Source organism: Varroa destructor, unplaced genomic scaffold, assembly GCF_002443255.2.
Source record: "Varroa destructor unplaced genomic scaffold, Vdes_3.0 BEIS01000005.1, whole genome shotgun sequence".
Lineage (NCBI taxonomy): Eukaryota > Metazoa > Arthropoda > Arachnida > Mesostigmata > Varroidae > Varroa > Varroa destructor.
The window spans coordinates 12,083,717-12,107,120 of record NW_019211458.1 but is presented as its reverse complement, the minus strand read 5'-3'; the positions used below and the strand labels follow the sequence as shown (position 1 = coordinate 12,107,120).

General features: G+C 41.5%; 1 protein-coding gene across 7 annotated transcripts in view; it reads right to left on the bottom strand.

The window, feature by feature from the left end:
- LOC111251006 (adhesion molecule nephrin-like) overlaps positions 1 to 23,404 on the bottom strand; it is a 111,466-nt gene that overhangs the window by 43,882 nt on the left and 44,180 nt on the right. For all 7 annotated transcript variants that reach the window (XR_002673597.2, XR_002673599.2, XR_002673598.2 and 4 more), the window contains exon 2: positions 3,584 to 3,736. Coding sequence is in view for 4 of the 7 variants with exons in the window: in XM_022807123.2 (XP_022662858.1) it covers positions 3,584 to 3,736 (153 nt within the window). In the remaining 3 variants the exon portion in view is untranslated. The remainder of the gene's footprint in view (positions 1 to 3,583; positions 3,737 to 23,404) is intronic.

Below are 23,404 nucleotides of genomic sequence, written 5' to 3'. Positions count from 1 at the left end.
CGAGGTTTTCAGTATCGATTTCCTACCAGTCTTCCATCTCCTAAAGAGAGATATAGGTAGTTGGATGATTTCGTTCTTACCAGCGCCACTTCCTCTATGAATGCTGACGACCAGCATTTGAAGTGTGCTGTTCTACAGTTACAGCAGTAATACAAGATCACCCTTCATTAAAAGAGGCTGAAAGTATCAAGCTAAGGATAGGGAACAAGAACTTCTGTCGAAAAGAAGAAGAATAAGTTTCAAATACCAGACTTTCCTTTCACGTTTTCTCTTGTCTACGTTTTTCCTTTTTTACCCGTTTTTCTTCAGTTTTTCTGTCGATTTTGTGATTCTTGCATCTTCTGCTATTTTGTCATCTACAATCATCTCCTGTCTTTCATTCCTTCGGCCTTGTTTCATTCTGTCTCCAACTTTCTTCCTTCTCTGCCTGGTTAGTGCTTTTTTTCTTGTTTGTCTTTTGTCTTCTGCAGCAAGCCAGTCCTGTGGACTGACGCCGTTCTCTCATCCTGTTATCTGCTGCACAGAAATAGGGCTCGTCGTGAGGTACGGACAATACCCTATTGAACAAAGAATCAGTGGCTATTCTCTAGGACAACTGCAATGTAAGTTGTTGGAAAAAACCAAAAGATTACTAGTGACCGATCCTTCGGTAAGCGTCGCTGTTGGAAGGTCCGTGTAAGTGAGAGGTAGGTCCCAATGACGAACGATCTTGACAGCGACATCAACAGCCTTAATAATAGCACGACTGCCACGACTTCAGTGCGGAGCGCACAGTCCGTGTACCCCAGCAACCTGCCTAGTTTCTACCTTAAGAATAGTCATAAGAGTGTGAAATGTACTGGGGACTAGCGGATGACCACATCGGCAGAGGTCTCGCTTGCAGACGGGAAAATTGCCTAGGGCATTTTTTTGATGGATACCAGCTAGTAGTCTGTACACTGCGCTGAATTTTGGTCCATTTGATCAAATTGATAAAAGTTAACGTAAAAAATATGTGTCAGTGGATGAAGTCAAATTGAGCGGGCAAATAACAGAGTCTCAAAGTCCAAAATTGTCTCCTTGAGTAGAAAATAGACTTTAATCGTTGGGATCGACGAAAGTTAGTTCTAGAATACGGCTTATTGGGAAAAACTACGCCATCGAAAAGTACTAGCTTCTTCATATTACTCTACTAGAATGTAAGACATATAAGTATGGAACAGACACCCCAGGCTTCCGTTTGGCTTTTTTTCCCTTTTTCTATACGCGTGTTCCTGTCACTGCCCGAAACTAAAAACAAACTTTGCGTCTTCATCTGATTTCTCGAATGTCTCGTTCGTTCATGTTCCGTATTGGAAACCGCTCAGGAGTCAGCGGGCACGTTGGGAAAGGAAAGAGAGTTCGTAGTCTCTTCGCGTTCCCGTGATGTTTGGGATGGTGTATGCGTACGTGTATTACCATGCCAAGCTAGGGCATCTTAGAAAGTAGCAGTTGCGCGAAAGAGGCCAAATATCTTAGAAATTGCAAAGAACAAAGTAGCGAGTAACCTAAGAAATACTCGTCCGGTTAGCCAGCCGGCTTTACGGACATGGTCTCGAAAATGGAACGTAAAGGCAGTACTAGCTAGAGACGTCAGTCGAGTAAGGACGAGAAAAGCTTCTCTCTAGTGCTCACCGCTGGACGTCCTGCATTGGCGAACGCTATTGAAAAGTGGATAACGATAGAATCGAAATTGAATCCGGAATAGATTCGTCATTTAGGTAAGGCATTGAGACATGCACATTTCCTTAGATTGAGTGGGCGATAGCTAGGGCAAAACTAAAAAAAAAAGGAGAGAAAAACTTTCGTGCCTTCTTTTGATGCCTGGCGATGGCTAAGGATGTGAGGATGTTATAGAAAGCGGCAGCTCGTTATAAGGGCCGTTACTCAAGCGACCAGCACGATGGCAGCGACAACAACATCGAAAACAAGCGAAACGGATACATTATTCTAACTGTTACCTAACTATATATGCAAACTCTTATAGTATCTATAGGTAAACGGAACACAAAGATTTGTCGATACCAAGCCAGCAGCAAGCAAAGAGAGGTATTAATTTTCATCATAATTCTGTCAGTTACTCTATGGCGCTCACGGAACAATAACAGGAAATATTCAAATGTCAAAGTAATAACAATAAATTATACCAAACGAAACACATGCATTAAAACTAGAGCTACATGACCAACATCTACGGTGTAAGCAAGTTCATTTCATTTTGATAGAAGGTACTTCTTTTGCTTCAAACACGTTCGTGCTAGCTAAAGGTCTTGAACGGTTCAGCTGCTCTGATTCTCAAAAATCATCTGCTATCATCATACCTGATAGTAACAAAAAAAAAACCTATTTATCGAACATTTGAAAAGGAGTGAGTGGGACCATAGAAATGAATACATGTGAGGTTGCTCAACTTATAGCAGTACAAATTTTTAGTTGTTGCATTGGCCGCTGTTCAAATTCATTCCCTATTCAATTTTAGCGCTGTAGATGCGTAAACTTATGAATGTGATTTTTCCCTTCAAAGATGACCATGAGAAGCAGTAGTAGCTACTTCTAGAAGTAGCTAGTCATAGTAAAAACTACATCCGCCAATGGTTCTATAGAAGGTTGACATTTTAAAATGGTGAGAAAGACGGCGTGTCGTGCTTCTAAGAGATGCAAAGCAATTGTTTATATATCAGAATGGTCATAACGCTCGCCAGAAACCTCTCCAGGGTTAGGTACGGAAATCCATTGGGTTGAGGGGTTTGAAAACGTGCCATTCTCATTTTTCCTGCACGCATAGCCTGCTATCGATTTAATGGCCATAACAAAATGTAAATATATAGATAGATATCTCGATCACAGAGTCAATAAGGGGTGTTTTAATTGTATGGAAATTTTTTTACATTTTGCGGTATCAATCAAAAGCACATCATATGATATGTAATGGCAGGGAACCGGATACACCATCGTTTCATAAAATCAATGTGGCTATGTTCAAAGTTTCGAAGGAATATTGCTCAAGAGCACGATCTCGTTTGCGCTGAATTGCAGTTTCGGCTTTAGTGCAATACTTACGCCCCGTAGGTCATTATGATAATGAAAACGTCCAAACTTGACGACGGCGGCGGCCAAAACCATCTGGTTCTGAATTGGTCACAATGAACCGTACTTAAGAATGACACAACACAGGAAACCGGCTCCAAAAATTTATCACTATTCATTTTTGCTGCATGGTTTTACTGGCGTCAAACCAGTGTAAAGGTTTGCAATTCAAGATGTCCTAACTCTATACTCTCTAAGACATTAGCATACCATATCAGCATTTCATTCATAAACTACAGAACCTTGTTTGTTATATTATATTGAAATAAACACATAACAGTCACCACATACATTAGGTACGTAGAGTGCTTTGAACGCTAAACAATTAGTGATTTAGTTAACAATGTATAGTTAATCTTTTTTGAATCCGTTTTCACCCTGTAACTCAAATTTATTCTGCTAGCAAATAGTTGTTCAGAGAAAACCCTCAGTTTCATCTTTATTTTAATTACGTTTTTCTCGCAGGTTGTTTATTTACCCTTGAAGTTTTCAAACGTGTCCGTTTGGCTGGTGAAATCGATAGTGTTGGTATCGCTCGGTACAGGCAGATGCAATGGTGTGAGCTGGAATCGGCTTGCTCTTGCAAATAGACCATTTCCAAGCGGTAGGCCAGTGTTGACGGCGTTCAAGCCTGAAAGAGGAAAGACGAACGATAAAGTTAATCATCATCAGCTGTTTAATGTACTGATATTTGCTGTATGCGTAAATCGTCACCTGAAAGTTACGAAATATGGGTATAATAGTTAATTTCGGTATCTCGTACTCTTGGCCTTAGTTAGCCTGAAACCTGATGCGTTGGAAGATCGTATCGTGGATAATTCCGTTGAAAACTCATTCCGTCTCTGAGAACCACTTCAAACGCCCTCTATAATAATATATGCTATGTAACTGAGCGCGGCCACCGCTGCTGGTGAGGTCAGTCTTTCGAGATTCTACTAACTGTTACTAAATGTTATCTAGCACCTCATCGATGAGCATCAATTAGCACACCGTATCTACGCAAATCGAGGTAATTTTGTCTATACTTTTCGATTGCGAATCTCACGTTTACAACGTTTACTCCGGATGCGATTTGCGCTTCCCGAAGTTCTACTAGCTTTTTCTTGGCTACTAGGCACTGCGTACGTAAGTAACTTTGTGTATGAAAACAGTAGTATCAGTCGAAGGCTTTTCTCACCTAATTCCTTATACGTTTGTCTCTTTAAAAAGAAACAGTCAGATAATTTTGTATCCATATATACTCGTGTACATATGTACATCTAAGAATAGTCTAAGCGTTTTATAAACAATCCATATCATGAAATTGCCAATCGGTATCCTTAGTGCGGGCGGGTGTTATCTATATGAGCAGATGTAACTTACGCAGAAGACGATTAGACCAACCAATGACGCATTAGGCGTAACGTAAAATGAACAATCAGACTTCTCATCTAGGCAATTGTCGTGATGGCACTAGTCCATCGCCCAATAGAGGCAATGCTTAGATAAACAGTACCTTAATGTTACATTTAAAAGAATATAATATATACAGATATAATTTAAACTACTGAACATGTCAGCAGGTCTCCTAGGAACAACTTGTGTATTTGCTCTTCGCTTTTCTACGCGCAAGAAACTGATGATGTAATCTCATGAAAAACATCAGCGACGAATTTTCTAGGTGATAGTGGGGCTCTGTGTTGCAGCGAGAGCTAACATTTGCGAGGTTCTCCGCGCTAGTTTGGAATCTGATGACCAGTGACTTGGCACTGGGTTCATATGCGTACGGTTTGAGATCAACGCGAGGAGCATGCCGCCGTTCTAAGAGGCACAAAGGAACTTTCAATCCAGCTGACGGCGTCAGCAATGAGGAGAAGCGAACTATTGCCTGGCCATTTGGCGAACGATCTTCTTGCTTCCCCCTCGAACCTTATTATAAATGGTCAGAAAAATCTGAAGTGTTCGTAAGCGTCTAGTCATATATCAAACTACGCTAAACTACATCAGCCATTACTGTAGGGTGGGAATAAAATTAGTCAGTGCGTAGGAAAGGTGCTTTTGTGAACCCTAAACGTAGGGAAGTATTGATGCCGGAGACATTTGAATATCCCTCATCCCAAACAACCCGATGCTGTCATGGATAGTCTAGCCTTCGGATCTCGTACGGCTATAAATGGGCAGGTCATATTAATGCTTCATATGAGGTCTGTGGATGCAGAATTGTGTTAGGAAACTGAACTCTTAGATGGCATCAACGATAATATCTGCCACAACCAATCGAAGGCCGAAAGCCGCCGGTACAGAAATCGTTTCTTCTTTCTAGCTCTTTGGAGAAAGCACAAAGGTACTGTTCTTTGCATCTCGTTCCTATACCTTCTTCTCCACAACGAAGACGAATGACAAAAATGAGAACCAAGCAACCACGGCGCGGGGCCAGCTGCTGCTGCTGCTGCTGCTTTCAGATCGAAAAAAAAAATCCGATAAAGCCTCTTCAAGCCGCACGAAAAGCCGTTCGATTGTCCGTAGCCTTTGTAGACAGCGTAGATACTGGCGGCGCATTCGCCGCGATGTCACGACAGGGCATTGGTGTTGCTACAAGATGACGGTCGAAAGAAGCAAGAGGAAGCTGCTGGTGGCAAAGACCCAGAGATAGACGGCGCCTCCTGGTTCGTTCACCGCATCACCATCATGGGCTTGTGGTTCAGCTGCGTTCCATGCTTGTTTCCGCTTCTCACCGCTACCATCAAAGATTCATGGATCTGCTAATAAAAACTATGGATGCAGAGATGCAAGGAGAAACGAAAGCAGGAACCAGAGCAGTCTTGTTTCCACCGTCTTTCTTTCGTCTCATGCTGCGTATTACCGGAATCTCATGGCTTTCTTCTCGGGACGAACTGCCTATACGCAGTGGCTTGGAGGGATGCAATTCCAACGATACGGGGAAAAATACAGAAAGAAATAGAAGAAAAACGCGAACAAGGCAATGATAAAGAATAGAAATGATAGGGTCTGTGCCAGGCCCAACACAGGCATGTCTTTCTCGGCGCTTGTCCTATGTGTAAGATGTCCAATGTATATTATCTTCTACACGTCCTCCCGTGATTAGCCCGAGCGACCTATTTGTTTAACCATGACCCATTTCTTGTCGGAGTTTCAGGTACTGCTTTCGCTGATAACCTGCAACGTGGCTTTTTCATAATACTGCATTAAAAGGAAAGGAGTGGTGGAACGTTGGGAATAAGGGAGAAAGGAAAAGCAAACGCTTAATATATGTTTTGTGCGGATACATATGAAGAAGGGGAAATAAATCACACAGAGGCAGCGCTTCGGGATTATTCCCTGATTAATTTAAATTTGAATTGTTGGTTGAGGAAGGGGTAGGGTTTAAGCAGCGTAGCTGGGTGAGCTAAAAGGAAGTACTAAGGGAGGCGAAGTGAGATAAATTGTATTGGCTGTGTCTGTTCGGACTCAACAAAGGCCGAAGTCCTAGTTAGCATTGATAGGCGATGGTAGCGAACGGCTAATGTCATAGGAAGTAACACGGCTGACAGGATTCAGTGAACAATTCGGAGGTCAAGCTAGTCGAGAGTGAGTGTGACACGAAGTGGAGATTTATACAAATTAACGTTCGCCTTTATCGCAGTCAGCACTGTTAAGCTCGTGCATTCTATTGGGCGAGGCGCGCGGCTCGGGAAAGCACACTAATAGAGGGTACCTCTGCTACTATTGTAAAAGATATTCAGATGCAAACATTCTGTGTGTGAACATATTTTCTACTTGCATCTCATTGGAATAAGAAGAAGGAAAAGTTGTGGATACGTTATGTCGAAAAATGAACTTTTGCTCCCGCAGTATTCATAAACACGCGTGTTTAAAAATGTTCGAATACATTATTTTCTAGCGGTTAACGTCAAGATTTAATTAAATTTAAGAACGTATTAGCTTCGAACACAAAACCACTTTTTCTAAGTTTTTCGACAAATCTACTAGTGATGCCTCTTGTCTCCTGCTAAAGACCGTGAATATTTTCAAAAAAAGGTTTGCCTGTTGCTCGTTATCGTAGAGTTTCTCACATCACTCACTAATTTTTTTCATCGGCGATTACTTTTTTAGACTTGTATTTAAAATCATTTTTGCTCATTGAGACGATGTTTCGTGCTAAGCGATGGGCTAATGGGTCGACTGCGAACTGCCTGGTTTGAGCTGTTCGGAAGAGAAGAAAAACAAAAATGAAGAATAACCGTTGGGACGTTAGTGTACGAGCTAAAAAGTCTTAATGGATTCCTTCAGCTCTTTATAATTATTGCGTGTCGTGATTTCCGCCACCAAATTGAACGTTTCAAACAACAAATCCTTAAAAACAAGGAACCCAAGCTTTCTCGAACTCGCGACCCCGAGAAGGATCCCTTAGTGAAAAGGGGCTCCTGGCGCAGAAACATTCTGATTGCACTGCGGCAGCAAAGAAAAGCCAGGTAAACATTGGGTAGACAAATCTCCCCCCTATAACCTTTCGTTTCTTTAGCAGTAAAAAGCTAGCGCGTGTTGACCTCCTAATGGCTATTCCGTTTCCACGTCTTGTCCGCTTGCGACTGCATGCATGTAAATGGGTTAATTGTTTTTATCCTAATAGCTGTCGTTAATGTTTCCTCTCATTAGACATTGAAATAATAATCAGACACTCCATCGTTGTTTAGTCCTTCTGAAGGCATGTCTGCTAAGCGTCATGAGCGTGTAGTGTTTATTTAGGTAGGCAACACAAAGAAAGGGTAAGCCATATTTAAATAATCTTCGTTTCCGGCTATGTCCGGTTCACCAAAATAATAAAGGTTACGTTGTCTCTGTGCTATCCCTAATAATTTTTCACGCTAGTATGAGATACTTGCAAGTATTCAATTGCGTTTTGCACGTTTATACTTTAATAAGAAGCGCGTCTTCGCTACTTGGGTATTTCATACGCTTCTGGTGACTGCCGCGCGAACATGGTTAGGTATCACATTGTAGATCTGACTGGCCATTTCTGTAGTGACTAGTTTGTTACGCATAGGTGATAGATATGCGTCGAGGAAACGGTCACAAAACCCAATCAAAAGTTACGTTCGCACAGTCGTTATATAACGAGACTATAACTGTTTGCTTTAATGTCCTCGCTTTAATAAGGTTCCTCTTATTATTAATCGATTCCCTACTGCTGATTGTTTTCCAGAGCTTCTCTTAGTGATATATAGTAAAACAATAAGAATTGGCCCCAACCATAGAAAAAATCCATTATACTGACTGTATTACTCTATTACATTGTTATTAGAAAGTAGTAACGGAAAAGACGCTGAATGGCGCTCGGGCTGAAGACGCTTGTGTTGGTAGTTGTCGCTAAGAGAAATACGGAGTTCACCGTAGCGCTGCAACTCGCTGTCTTCCTGCCTTTGGCTGAAATTGTGGAGCTACAGTTTAGATGAAAAAGATAAAAAAAGAAGAGGCGATTTTATTGCATATAATCCAGACCGCTAGTCGGCTAGAAATATTTTGGTAGTTGGGGGTACAGTGAAATAGCCAGGAACTGATACTGGCTGGTCAGGTTTATAGGACGATGTCCTAACTGAAGTGCTCCAGAAGACGCAGAAACTACCGAAAGAGACGGATACATGGGAAAGAGGAGTAGCGCCTCGCAGGAAGTAGTCTTGCAGACGTGAAACGGGGACGAGCTAGACCTCTTGTGAGTGCAGCAGCAGGAGACGACGGAACAACGTCATCTCCTGGACACCTCTGGTTGCGCTTAGTGTTCATTGCCACTGAAACTACCACTATCAGTCTTGCTTAGAACCCTGAAAAGAAAAGCGGGTAAAGGAGCAGCAGTGGCATGGTCAGCACCAGGCCGCATATGGGGTACTAATGGATGAGGCTCAAACTTCAGCTCCCTCCCGTGCAAGTGAACACCGTATCGCATTATACTACACTATAGAAAAGTAGACCCGGCCTTTGAATGACAAAAGTGTAGAAACGTTCTCCCGGCCATGAAAAGGACAGGCAGCACGCCCCGCAGTCCAGACTCCCCTACTGCTGTTGCTATAGAATTGTGACAGCAGAAGCGACCTTCAACTTCAGACTTTTTTTTCGTCCTCTTCGCTATACACTACCAGGCATTGATGTTCCGCAACGCTATCGTTCACAACTCGATTCGCTCTTTCTCGTTTTCCTTAGCTCTTCCGCTCATTTTCCATCAGTGCCTCTTTGTCGGATGAGCGGAAGCGTACGCAAAGGCCGAGGGTAAGCGTATGGACTGGAACGACCATTGACAATTTCGGTAGTGCATCTGACTAACCCGTAAGCTAGCTTTTACAGAGAATGCCAAGTTGGTAGTAATTGTATGTAAGAAAAGACTTCTGTTCGCAAAGCATTTTAGATGCAAAATTATCTAGAAAATAAAAAATCAAGTTCTGTGGCACAATAAGTTTGGTATCGTGCATATCGAGCAGACACGCACGTATAAAGTTCGACCATACAATCTAAAGGCTGCATTGTCTGTGGCTGTAAGTCGGCGTTTTAAACTCCGTGCCCAATCTGCTTAGCTCAGTGGCCTAAGTCTAGGCGAAATTTTACAAATTCACTGTCCGCTTCTGCCTATAAGCACCGTTCATTTTTTTATCGTCGTCCGAGCGTGTTAAGGGAGCGGGTCACGGAATGGGGGTGTTTAAGAACGGATTTGTCTTTCTCCTTCACACAAACTGTCCCAATCAGACATTTTTGTCCTTCTTATGTCCCCACATAACAGGAATGAGAACGCCTTGGACATGACAGAGGCCTTCACGAGGAAGAATGCCAAAACAATTCGCCACGGACAACAGCAGGTGCCATTACCTATTCCAGAAACAAAAGATAAAAAAGAAGTTCTTCTACTTGCTCCCTGAGGGCTTTTTTCTATATTCATTGATGGGCAGCCTGAAAGCTCTAGAGGCTGCCAACCCTGCAGCAGAATTTTTCTTGCCCCGACAAACCCTAATTTCTTTTACTTCCTCACCAATTTCGGTGCCCAATTCTCTGCTTCTACTACTTGTACTACCAATATACAATACACTGGCCTAAAAAAGAGACTTCCCTCTTGCGTCTTGCAAACCTCATATCGGGCGATAAGCAAGTCTAGCCTGCCATCTCTGTATCTTTATCCCTCGGACCAAGCCCTCGAAAAACAGCTTGATGCTTGGTTCGTCTTTCTCGTGTCGACAGAGCTTACTCAGCACTTTTTCTCCGACGGCGGGTTCGAACGGTTCCCAGAACGGCGACGTCTCGAAGCTCTCTGTTACCGCCGTCACTGCGGGCCTGGCTGTAGGAATTCGGCGAGCTGCACGGTTCTAGAATCTCATTTGCCGCCGCGAAAAACCGCAATAGTTGAGACAGAGAAATCGAAAGGATAAAAGGGGAAACCGTGATCATTGAGGGCCACGGAAGGGCTGACATGGTTGAATTGTGAGAGTCATCGCTTTTCAGATCTTTGCACCATATTATGCGGTGAGCCTGCATTGGTTTGCGAGCATCTCTTTGCTTACTCGCCTCTTGGACAAAACCACAAACGGATGGAATAGGCCCGTAAGGTCGATGGAGCAGAAGGCTGTTGACTTACAAAGGCTATACGAAACGCATACACGAGTAAATTTTATAATTTCCTGATGTAATATATTGATGAGTGAACTGATCTATTATAATTTTAGGGATTAAATGAATAAATAAAAATTAGAAACAGGGCTACACATTACTGTTTATACGCTTACATTACTAATGCTTCTTAAAATGGTTTAACACGCGAGAAAACAAGCGTCATGTTAATTTCGTGGCAAATCAGAAGGTGTATAAAAGAAGATTCCTAATGAATAAAATCAAATTTACAATCATTGCAACTTTTTCAATTCGACGAAAATGTATGTATATAAACAAATACTAACAAAAGCTAAATAATTTAGCTTGATAATATAAGGACAACATTTTAACTTTCCTGAGAAAACTGTATAGCATAGATGTATCAACCATGTCGTGATATTTAGGAGTACACTGTCAATTCCTTTGCTTAAGAGACGAAGATCCCTAAGCGTAGCGGCGTATTACGCCTTGCCGTGGGTCCTCTTTGCTAAGTACGACACGATTTACCTTCACTTCCACAATCAACAATGTGTAATTGGTGGTTAACTGATGTTTAGTGACCATAGAATAACTACCATACACAGTCGAATGCGCGTCTGTTTGCGGAAAATGAACGATCCAGCAAACATGCACACACGGGTACGCACATATGGATATGCATAGTCTGTCAACATTCGTATATAATACTTCTAGCGATAATAAGCTGTTTCTGAACAACATCGGTGATAAGATCATAGCTAAAGCATAAAAGCAGTGGCCATCTGACGGATAGAGGGATAATGGGTATTGACGTCCCAGTGTTAGCTGCGATATCGGGCTGTACGTGGTGTTTCAGGTGACATGACTATAACATTCAGCGAAATGATAGACTCTTCTCAAAGTAACGATTGCATTAGAATACTATAGAAAAGAAAGATAGAAAGGTAGTTAAGAAAGATAGACAATACCAACATCATTTATGTGCTATCCGGATCGGCTGAGTTGAGATCAAGCGCTGACTATTGCCTGAAAAACGAATCTGGCACCTCCTTGATTACATATATACATATATATGTTTATATATATACATATATATGTTTATATATATACATATATATATATATATATGTATATATGTAATCAAGGAGGTACGAGATTCGTTTATTAAAAAACGTTTCACAAGATCACAAGATATCTTCGCTACTGTGCAAGATTTCTCAGTGAGTATGCCTGAGGGCATTGTGCCGCACGATATCTATCAGAGATTTGTTCACATATATGCATTTGCAGTTCCCGATGGGCTCGTAAAAGCCCGTGTGACAAAAGCCAAGGACTGCAACCGCGTGATGACGTTATGGTTTGAACGACTTAGCTTCTTCCACGTGTCATCCGTGATTGCTGCAATGCTGAGAAACCTCGATTTTTGCAAATTTCCGTTCACAGTTGGCGAGATTTTTCGCGAAGGAAGGAAGGTTAAAGCGCATTCTATGCTCTTCAACAAGAAAAGCAGTGTGCCGGCAAAGAGTTACGCGGGTCCACTCTGTGCTGAGCGTTGCAATCCTAACTCGCGTTTCAAGAATTGAGTGTTCGGCCAATTTAGCTGCTTGATGTTCTCTGCGATTTAACCCAGCGATATCACGTCGATGCCATATGGTGCCACTAATGCGAATTTTCAATCTGAAAGGCGTAAAGCAGTTACGATAGACAGGCTTCTCGGATTCCTTATAGTAACCGCCCCAGCCAGTGGTTCCTGCATTTTTTTTTTATCATATACGAAACTACGGCCGTTGTATGGTATAAGTAACCCTAAACGCAAGAAGCGGATAACGTATCTTATGGAAGCGCCCTATATAACTCAGATGACTTAATCTGCCACTTCGTTTATTTGTCTGAACTTCATCGCTTCTGTTTTCGTGGAGCTCCGTCACGATGGAGCAGAACCCTTTTCGCTCGTCTTCGTCGGCGCTAAATATTCAGTTTCAAGAAGTAGCCGAGAGACATATTCTTATTGGTGCTATATATATATATATATATATATATATATATATATATAAATATATATGTAGTGTAGACCAGAACGAAACGCATGAACTAATTCATCCAATGATAGGTTAAGCCATTTTGTTTTTTCTCAATGATGCATGTTCATTTATCAAGTCTTAATGTGTTGGAAAACATAACAATTTTATAACGTGATTTTCTGGTAGCAGCAGAATTTCTCAAGGAGGTGGTGTCATTTGTTTACTTGGAACTCACATCGAAGTATTGTAGATGATTTTTTTGCTAATGCGTAAGGAGAAGGTTTTTCGAAAACGTTTCTATGCTTTCATATTACATACTAACTTTTCAGAGCCAATCATTCGTTAGAAAACTAGTATATATATATATATATAGTAGAGAAAAAAAATATATATATGCATATCTATATTTTTTTCTCTACCGGTAATCATTATAAATTGGTATGTATAATCAAGTACTTAGTTATCCTGAACTTACATCCGTTAAGAACAGTACTGTTAGAGTTCGCATTTATTTGTAAAAAAAAAAGACGTGCTATTTGTGCATATCCCCCATACGTCTCGCAGCTACGTCCGGCCTAACGCAACACGTTATAACACGTTCCTTAACGCCGAAAGCCTCTTCCGCCGCTCTCTTTACTACCCTTTTTGCCTGTTTACATGACTTTAGGGTTCACCGATTTCACTTAACCACAATGCGAAACCTTGTCCGTATCAGTTACAGTTTGGGAGACGACTCGTCTCATTGTTCCAGCTTTCCTCTTATCATTTTTCCGCTTCCTGTGCTCCTCCGCCTCACCCTATCTGTGTTTATCGCCATTTTAGCAAATTTATCGATTTAACATTAACGTCACTCTCTTAGTTCGAGCGCCTGCAGCAGCGACGTTAGCAATATCGTGAGCGTAACCTCGGAGCTCGTGCTACGACGAGATAGTTGTAGCAATTACAATTGCTTCTCATGTTAGGGTCGGACGTTTGATGTTGACCAGCAGTATATATTGCCACCAGCAGTTACTGATCGAACGATCTCATCTTAGAGCGACGCAGCCCTCGCTTGCCTCTTTCTCGCTCTCATCCTTCATCTCTGCCGTGCTCTCTATTTTATCTGTGTGGTCATTTTGGAACAGTTCGCCAGCGGCAGACCTGTTTGTGATCGAAGCTTTTCTGTCGGCTACTGATGGCCGACAGCGCGCTAGACGAAGTTACAACCAGTACGCCCATGAAACAAGGTGATATGTCAGCAACTGGAAACAGAACGCGAATTGTATAAGCGCTACGACAGGCTATCCTTGACATATCACATCAGCAGTGATCGAAAGAAACTCTCTTCTACCTACTAGTTTGGGGTATTAGTTGATGTTCCGGCCCCCTCTAACCCGTCTTTGTCACGCCTTTTCGCGTGTCTTCTGATTATGAATAATGTACAGCTGTTTCTACCTCGACCCATTCTATCATAGACGACGAGAAAATATAAGAGGTTAAGCAGAAGCAGTATGTAGTCGGAAACATGGTGGGAAAAACTGTGGGTTTGTATAGTCAGGAAAGATAAGCACCGGAAGATGAACGCCGAGGGGAAAACTGTAAGTGGCATGGCTTGCAATTAATGCTTGACTAATGAATGCGGCCTGACCGTTAATGAGTTTGTAATGGGCACCACTTTACCTCTGCTGAGTATGCGAACAGGCAAACCGACCGATAGACACAATTGAACTGGTATTGGCAGCACGAACCGAACAACCCTATCCAGTTTTCTCAGCCCAAGATGCTCCTAAGGAAGACGTTGAAGGACATTTGTCCCCTTAGGGCACCCCTAAATCGTGAGAAACCTGACCAATTCTTAACAAAAATACGCGTCCGCACATTTAAAGTTCGATCAGAGATGCCTCGAAACTACAAATGGGAACGGAGTGTCGATAAAGGCAAATACTTACGTATTAGGATAACATAAAACAATTTTTACGATTTACTGGGCAACTATGTGGGCGATACACTCCAAGGCAGATCAGTTACATTTTGATAGAATTTCATCGTAAACATCCAAAAGTTAACGCATATTTTACCCTTGTTGAACATGAGTATGTAGAAATAGGTGTCGATTAGAGAGACTCGGCAGGCAGTTTCTACAATTAAGAATGGATACTACTTTGAATCAAAAAAAGAGCTATGGAACGAAGCATGAAGCAACGCCAAATTAAAGTTATTTTAGACGTTTTGCTCAGCAGGTGAACAATATAATTTTGCAGTGAATCATAGGAACATTTAGCAAAAATAAGCTAATGGGTATACTCCTATTAGATTTTATGGTGATTTAGCATAGTCGTACGGTAAATGACTAAGAGTTTGTTTCAAAAAAATGAAGAAACCTTCGACGGAATAGTATTTACCGCAGATCGTATTCACTGCACGACTGTTTTTTTTTCGTATTAGGGCGACAAATATTTTTTTTTATTGTATTCAGAATTACGAGAAAAAGGACTATAGGACATGAAAAATTGTTTGGAGCACCATCAGGCTCGATGCAATAATCTGCGTACCATTATGTGCCATAGTCGCATATAAAATAAAGACTAAATGGTATAGACGGTATATTCGAATACTGGCGAGAACTATCTGCGTTGCCTACTAAAGTTTATCACAGGTTCATAAATTGCATTAAAACTCTGAGACCACTTTTAATATTTCACGTAATTTCAATATACCATACTAGAATGCATATGGTAACGTACATAACGGGTTAAACCATCGTCGTTTTATTGACATATCCTTAATAAGAAACGTCGCCATCATGCTGTCTTATATGTGTTAATCATAGAGTTATGAATATTAAAGAATGTGTTTAGAAAAGAACGTGTTGGTATAATGAGGACGACGTGGGTCGCTGTTTCATTCTTCCATGGATCGCAGCGGAATAATCCTACCCGAGACCTATAAATCCTAACGGTGGACCAACACACGCCTGTGTGCCAATCTGTACCGAGATTACCATATAACTTGTTAAACAGTTAAATTCTTTTAAAATCGATCCTTTTGCATAGTTGTAGGTTCGCATAACTAGTAGGTTATCATCATTGAGTGCTTGCACTGGTCCGCATACATCATTGAAGCTACTATAGCTGTTCGATCTTTTAGGTTGCTAAGAGTAACAGACGGGGCATAAGAAGGACGGCGAAAACGGATATCTACGTAGAATTCGGCTCCCAAGTACTGAACTGAGAAGACAAGCGGAGATAATATCTTGCCCAATTAGGAACAAAGCTTTAAATATATCCTTGACCGTATATGTATCGGTAAAAAAGGACCAAATTTTTATGCTCTTAGTATTTACACGGCTGGGATGCTTGCACACATGATGTTATTGACTTAAATTTCATTTCTTCAGTTTAGTTTGTCCGTCGTTTGTGACGTGAGCCATTGCCTATGTAAGATTTCCGTGCAGTCGCACCAAAATTAGAGTGTTAACGATATATACAGCGTTGCAAATCCTTGCATTTAGGCAGTATCATGCATGTTGTCGATTTTTTCTTCTACTCCGTAATAACCATTATTGCCCGAACATCAGCAAGTACTTGGCTTCATCCAGTGTTCAATTGCCTTTCATCTTCCGTTGTAAAGCCATGTTGATTGTTACCGGACCGCGTCCACCATACACGTTAACTTTGGTTCGTGCGCAATCTAGAACGCTGTGCTCGTCCCAGCCTGTTTACCTTCTGCCACACCGACACGTCTTTTGAGTTTACGTACTTTTCGTAATCTTTGTGTGTCTCTTTGTGAAGGTATGCTTTTCGCCGAAGCGCCCTACGTATATTCCCCTTCGGAAATCAAGTTGTCAAGTTCCATTCTTTTCTTTCGCATAAACCTGATACTAAACTACAATGATGGTAAAAGATCCTTCTTTTAGGCTGCTGTTTTTGGCTCACTCCCTCCTTCCCTAGAGCCAGCATCTCTGCAAACTTGTCTAACCGGAAGGAGAAACCTTTCATGCAAGAAGAACAGACAGAATAATGCGTCGCCCGTGTCTTGGATCGTTCTTAAGGCCCTTGTCTTCAACAATCGGTGCCATTCGACTCAAATGTCAATGGCTGCTTTAATACCTTAAACTCTTAGCTCTCTTAACACTGCCGTACAGTTTCGCTCGGAAGGACAGCCAACAACTTGTGCGGTAACAAACAAAGTGTGTTGAAGTTGATTTTAATATGCATAGAAGTGAACTACTTAATGCGATTGACATTAGTTGCCTGTCTACATACCTTAAAACGACGAAACAGGTCAACGCTGCCGGACGAACTCCGGACATCCGGAAAAAAGATTTTCTCGCGCACGCCTGCAGTGGACCGACGGCCGCTGCAGCGAAAGAGACAACCAAATGTACAGATGTTTGTCATCATAAGGCTGTTTTGAGATATTTTATGCGCTATTGGAATATGTATAACAAAATGCATTGCAGAATAGCAAGCCCGTACACACATATCTGCAAATGTACATTTTAAAGGTCGTGTAAGTAGATATGTGCTGTGATACAGCATAGTCTTTAAAGTTGTTGCATTTACGTACACATGACGGACCTATGTCTGCTCAAAAAGTGTTTCCAAAGTTACGCACAAAAATAAAAAAAAAAAAGCTCGTTATGCGCACCCCTTCTTGGATTGTGAAAAAAATAGTTAGCTTCTATATTTATTGGCTTGTCAGCCCATTTCAACTCGGTGCATATGATAAAAGTGCGGTACTATGCATGCCGCGTTTACGTTATCAGAACGAACATCCATTAATATTTAATACCTGATAAGCAATAATTACCCATGAACAAGGTTGTCTTGACTAACAAAACATTTTTTCGAGCCGCTTGTTACGCGACCGCACAACTTCTTAACTTACTAACTACAAATAATACAAGGCTACACATAATTTAAAATGCGGAGAATGATGTTAATTTAACGTATGCCCGCCAACTTTGTGCATGTTCATGTCCTAGCCCAACTTGCTACATAAGCAAATGTAACCACGCGTGGATCACATTTCATTTTTAGCATGCTTTACACGAATACTGACTTTTGCTCGTCACTGGTTCTTGTCCTTTCGCGTTCTTCCAAAGATCAACATTTTTAAGTAAACGTATTTGCGTTCCGTGGCTTCATACATCGATTACTACTTGCGGCTAGAGGCAATCTGTGCTTCAGCCTATCACAGTTAATGCTAGATTTGTGGTTAGCATTTTTGATTTCGGGCTGGACCCATCCAGCGACAGACATCCGTGGGATTTGTAAAATTTGAGTATGCGACAACGTGCCTAGCACTGTTCGACCTGTACTACCTAATAGTCATTTCATAAAAAGGCATCAAAACCTTTTTGTAGCTATCGATTACGAAGGTAGCTTGCGTCGCAAAGATCTTCTTTCACTCCCTCCGACTGATGCTGCAGAACTAGGGAGCTAGTTTAAAATCTCATTGTATACTAAAAATATATCCAACATTCAGCCTTTTGAGGACATTCATGTCCATTAAAGCAGCTAATAAACACTACAATAGCTCGGATGTGTAGCTTGCTCTTTTTAGCCATTAGTATGACACTTTCATATATTTTTCAGTTAGCTACAGACGACTTACATAGCCATTTGGAAAGGAAGGTCAAACAGAGAATTTGGCAAACTGATTTTTGGAAGCATGACGTGACTTAAATAACTCGAATAAGTCTTATGGTGTGAAGAGTGGTTTGATCCTTTTGTTGGTTAGAACCTTTGATGTTGAAACGTCTTCTGTGGTGATACGGACGAAGTCGACATACGAATTTTTGGATTTGTTCCTTTTACGTTTCTACTTTGACTCCCCCCCCGCCCGTCCGCCCCCACTATAAAACCTGATTCGGAAGTTCCACACTACCGGTTACTCTATATATATATATATATATATATATAGAAATCCCCCACAGAAAGCGAACGCTACATAATGATGTATTATGATAGTATAATAAAAAGCATTGTCATCTGAGTTTCCAGTTTTTAAATGCTACGCTACTATGAAATATTCCTCAAACGAGATCTAAAAGAACATATTCTTACCTACTGAAGTATTCACACGTACCGTTTGTTTTTCTTTTAGCGATTTATCTTTCTTTCTGTCATGCTTCGAAGTGTTGCATTTTTCTATCACAACCATTAGTACATCTACAGCCTATCATCGTCTGCTGCCCAGTTATAGTTATTGAATCCTTGTCGAAGTTCTCCTCGTCGAATCGGATTACGCTACGGTGGTGCGATCATAATTCTTCTCAGTTCTTACGACCTCTATTCGTCCGTTGGTCCTTGTTTCAAAATTCCTCGCATAGCGACCATCCTTCTCAGTTTTGTGTTCGCTTAGTTGCTCCGGCCTATTTTCATCCTCCTTTTTTCCTGTTGCGGAAACGTCGCCAACGAAAGCACAGTTATCGAACCGGAAACTACAGTGCCTTCTTGAAAGGTCGTTTCATGCTTCAAGAGCCCGCCCGCAGAACCCTGCAGTTATTGGTGAAAGTCCGAACGCTAGTCGGCCGGAGAGCTGGAAAGCGCCAGATGCCAGTAGGAGTTCGCTAGCGGCTTCTGCTCCTTGAGGCCACCAAATACAAGAGATGTGCTCAATTCGGTTCGGCCCATCGAAGGCCGTCGAAAAGTTACCAACACTATAAGCTCTGCCATTGCATCGCGATCACAGCCGACTTATTTAGTATGCCGATGTACACAAATCTTAAAGCTTCAATGGATATGCCATCGTAGTTATTGAATTATGACTTATAATCTTTTCTTGTCTTGCATCTAGCCGTAACAAGCAGTTACATTTTATGGGCATGGCTCAAATAGTATATACCTAAAGGAAAGAAACACACAAGAACTTTCTACACTCCTAGCTTTTTCAAAGATCGTGCATTTTTGTTGTATATTTCGATATCTAAAAATGTTTTTGACAAGAGGCTCGTGTGCATTGAACATCAACAAAAATACCTCTTTACTTTACGTTTGCATTGGCTATTTCTTTCAACGCTAGGGGGACTAGCATTTGACTGCCTGGGCTAGCTATAGGCCTGTGCTTGTTAGATTGTTTGGCATCATGTGCTTGCGCTACAGCACACGTCTCAGCTAAAAGTCGTAGGCCAAGGTATCTAACAAACTCGTCATTGGTGGCTCGTTGACAGATTTACTAGTTTCTTAGCTCGCTAGGTGGAGACAAGCCACTGCTAGACCGATTTAGGATTTCCTGCTAGTCGTTTGGTATAACAGACCTCGGTGAAGCTCTACAGCGGTAGAGGTGATGTCGGCAACGATGGCAACGTTGATGTACATGCGAGTAGCAAATATGGAACAGTGTAAAAAAGTCTCGTAAGGCGACGGAGATCACTGCAGCGCGAGAAGCGAAATCGGGAGCGGTAAGCGTATAGTAAGAAGATCGAAGAAGCGCAAGCAAAGGAGGGGGAAAAAGGAGGACAGAAGGGTATTAGAAACTGATTGGAGAAACGTACGCAACTCAATTAAGCCGACGATTACAGCAGCTATGATGGCATTACCACATGAAGCGGCAAAGCGGTAATAATAGAGAATTAAAAAGAGAGGTTCTGCTTTGCGATCGAAAAGTTAACAAATTAGCATAAACTAGAAAAAAAAATACAGAATAAGATCATCTCTACAAGGTACTTAGGGTGGAGCCATTTAGATTCATTGCATTGGTGAAGGTCGCAGATAAACGGTTATCTATTGACCGAATGTTAAACTACAAGTTCGATGATACTATAGCGCCTTTAAGCCAATATACATAAGCTCGAGTAGATTCTTTTCGAATTTTCGTCTTCACCTTAACCCTCGACTGACAATTACTTGGATGATCAGACCCATTTGGCTAATGTGAACACGTTTAGCCATATGATATAACTTGACTAAGAGACAAACCCTTCATTCTAAGCACACTTCTTTTGTTCGAAATATAAAACCGTTGTGCTGAAAGCTTGCAGTAGATCGTCGTTTGTATCTTATGCACAGTCGTCACTGATCTGTCATGGAATACACATTATGTATATATATAGACCAGTTCCAAACCCGCCTAATATAAAGCTACTTATTATGGCACAGTATGTGACATAATGAATAATCTGCTTAGCCCTTCGACGTCTATTTCCGTTATATTTGCTGTTGCTGCCGCCCTTTCCTCTTCGCAAGTTAACACGTGTTGCCGTTGTGTCCAATTCGCGTTGGAGCTTGCGGTCGGTCCTGACTACGCTGACACGGAACGTAGCGAGCGACAGTCGATCAGCGTGCATCTAACAATGGAGGTTGGAAGCATTGTCTGCCTTTACCCTCAGCTGTACAGTCAGTACACGGTTGCGAGGCTGGCTCAATGTCGCCACGGCCTGTTCCGCTCCATGCCTCTGACATCTAATGAGTATTCGCTGTACTCGCTAATGTTAATAGTTTTTTTGTGCCAGTTGCGGTCTGTTGGCGTGGCTGGGTTTCTCCATCCTGAGGATGGACCTTTAGCGTTTAATCTGTTACACAACACCTCGACAACAGCACATTTTGCCTTTCTGAGAAAGAACTGCCTAAGAAAAAATCACATATTCCCTATTCATATCGAAACATCATTGTGCTTAGCGTTTATTGTACTACTTAAAGCATTACATTATTATTAACTTATGCATATGAACAAACTTACAGAACCTTGCAAGTGAAGCTTCATTGGGTTCATTAAAGTTCTTAGCGTGAAAACATTTTGAATGCGAAAACTGTACAATTACGATTGCGTATTTGTATCAGATATATGAGTTCAAAGGTCATTTTAAAAACATCGACGGCTGGATAGCTTTGTGGCACGCTACACGCAAAATACGTGGGCATGTAACGCGATTCTGCACTAATACAATAGGAAACTCGACCGCTAGAGTTTTGTGTATTTCGAACTGCATACGTATTACGACACGTTATATTATTGGTATATCAGTAACTTATTGTTATACATTACTACTACTTTCAACTCGATCAGTGCACCGACCCAAAATTGCCGCTGTTAGCACATATTTATGTCGTTTCGCTTAAAAATATTCCTATATTTGAAAGATTCTCTGTCGATGCTACCATGACTAGTGCGCCCCTATTAGAAATGTACTGTCTATAAAAAAAAAACCTTCCCTAGACCAACTTTTCAATTCGTACATCTTACTTTGTCCCCACTCGATTGTATCATCATGCGTTTGTAGTGGCTAGGTGCTGAAAGCAGCAGTAAGCTAATAAAAAGACAGTAGAGTAATGCGGAAATGCCCCAAAAGTAGTCTACACAGACAGGTTAATCAGGTCCGCTGTACGTACGACACACGTAAGTTTGGGAGGAGAAGGCAAACTGGCAGACGAGTGACCGGCGGAGGCTTTCTTGTCGCAACGGTACGCTGATGCATCTGCTACCATGATTCACAGTAACCCCTTATTCAAATAAAAATATTTCCTTTGGGCAAGCGTCTTGGGCTATTTGCGATGGCCAGAGTACCTCGATGATAAACGCCGGCCGACTAGGCGACTAAGAAAAGTGAGGATGTGGTATGCCATTTTATATACCCCTTACTCCGCTCTGCCAGCCCATCTTTAGCATACATTGGATACATAGAATGTTAGAGTTCATTCCTTCATGCCGCAAGATATATCCGTCCTCTTATGGCGAGAGTTTTAGGTTGTAAAGGAAAGGGTCTTCTGCCTAGAACGCACTCTAATGGGCGTGTATGGTCCTCGTCCAGATACTTCGTTCTCTGGCAGTACCATATTTGCCTGTCGTGTCGTGTCGTGTCGTCAAGGGCCAACAAACATGTCATCTGTTACGGGAAGCCTGCTGCCATTAATGGAAAGAAGTTGCCCGCTTGCTGATGATGCTCAAGGCAGCATAAGAAGAGAAGGAACCGTCTACGCGATTTTATGCATGTAAACACCTGAAGTTGGGAACCTCAGCTATTTTGTACTGTTCAGTATCCATGTAGTAATTTTAGTTAATGCTGCCATATTTGGTGCTAATGTTGACTATAAGTTCTAAGTCACTGAATTGAAACGATACCGCTATCGGTTAAAAAGTTGTACGGATATACTTTTCTCATAAACAAAAATGTGATGAAAAAATATATTGACTCATTGTTGAATATAGTGGAGTGATGACCATCTTATGTGTTGCACAACATAAAATACACATGTAGGGTCATTTTAACATTTGGTTTAGTAACTATGCATGCAATCTATCTGTCCTTCTGGTTGGGCAGCGCTCTTACATAGATGGAGGTGCTCCCTGGTGACCTCTATTCATAGACTCAAAAAAACCAAAATATGATTAACACTATATGAATCATCTTTGTGTATCATTCCTTCTGCTGTCATTACCTGATCTTAACGTTGTACAAGTGCATTATCGCCCATCAGGTGGCTACGGTTTAAACTGTTTTCCAAATGATTATCGATCATTAATATTATTATAGAGATTGTGGGCCGATCAAATACGAAATGCAGAATTAACTCGGTACCTCTTGTTTTTTATTCTATCCAGTCCTATTTTTATGCGTCTAAAGGAAACGTTTCTTCTCGATGTTTATTTGTTTTACTATTTTTTATTATCACTTCTCCTGATATTAAATTGTTATCGGCAAACGATGCCAATGGAGCAAATCATCATTCATAACGGCGTCCTAGGAGAAAGTGGCGTACATTTTCCTTGCG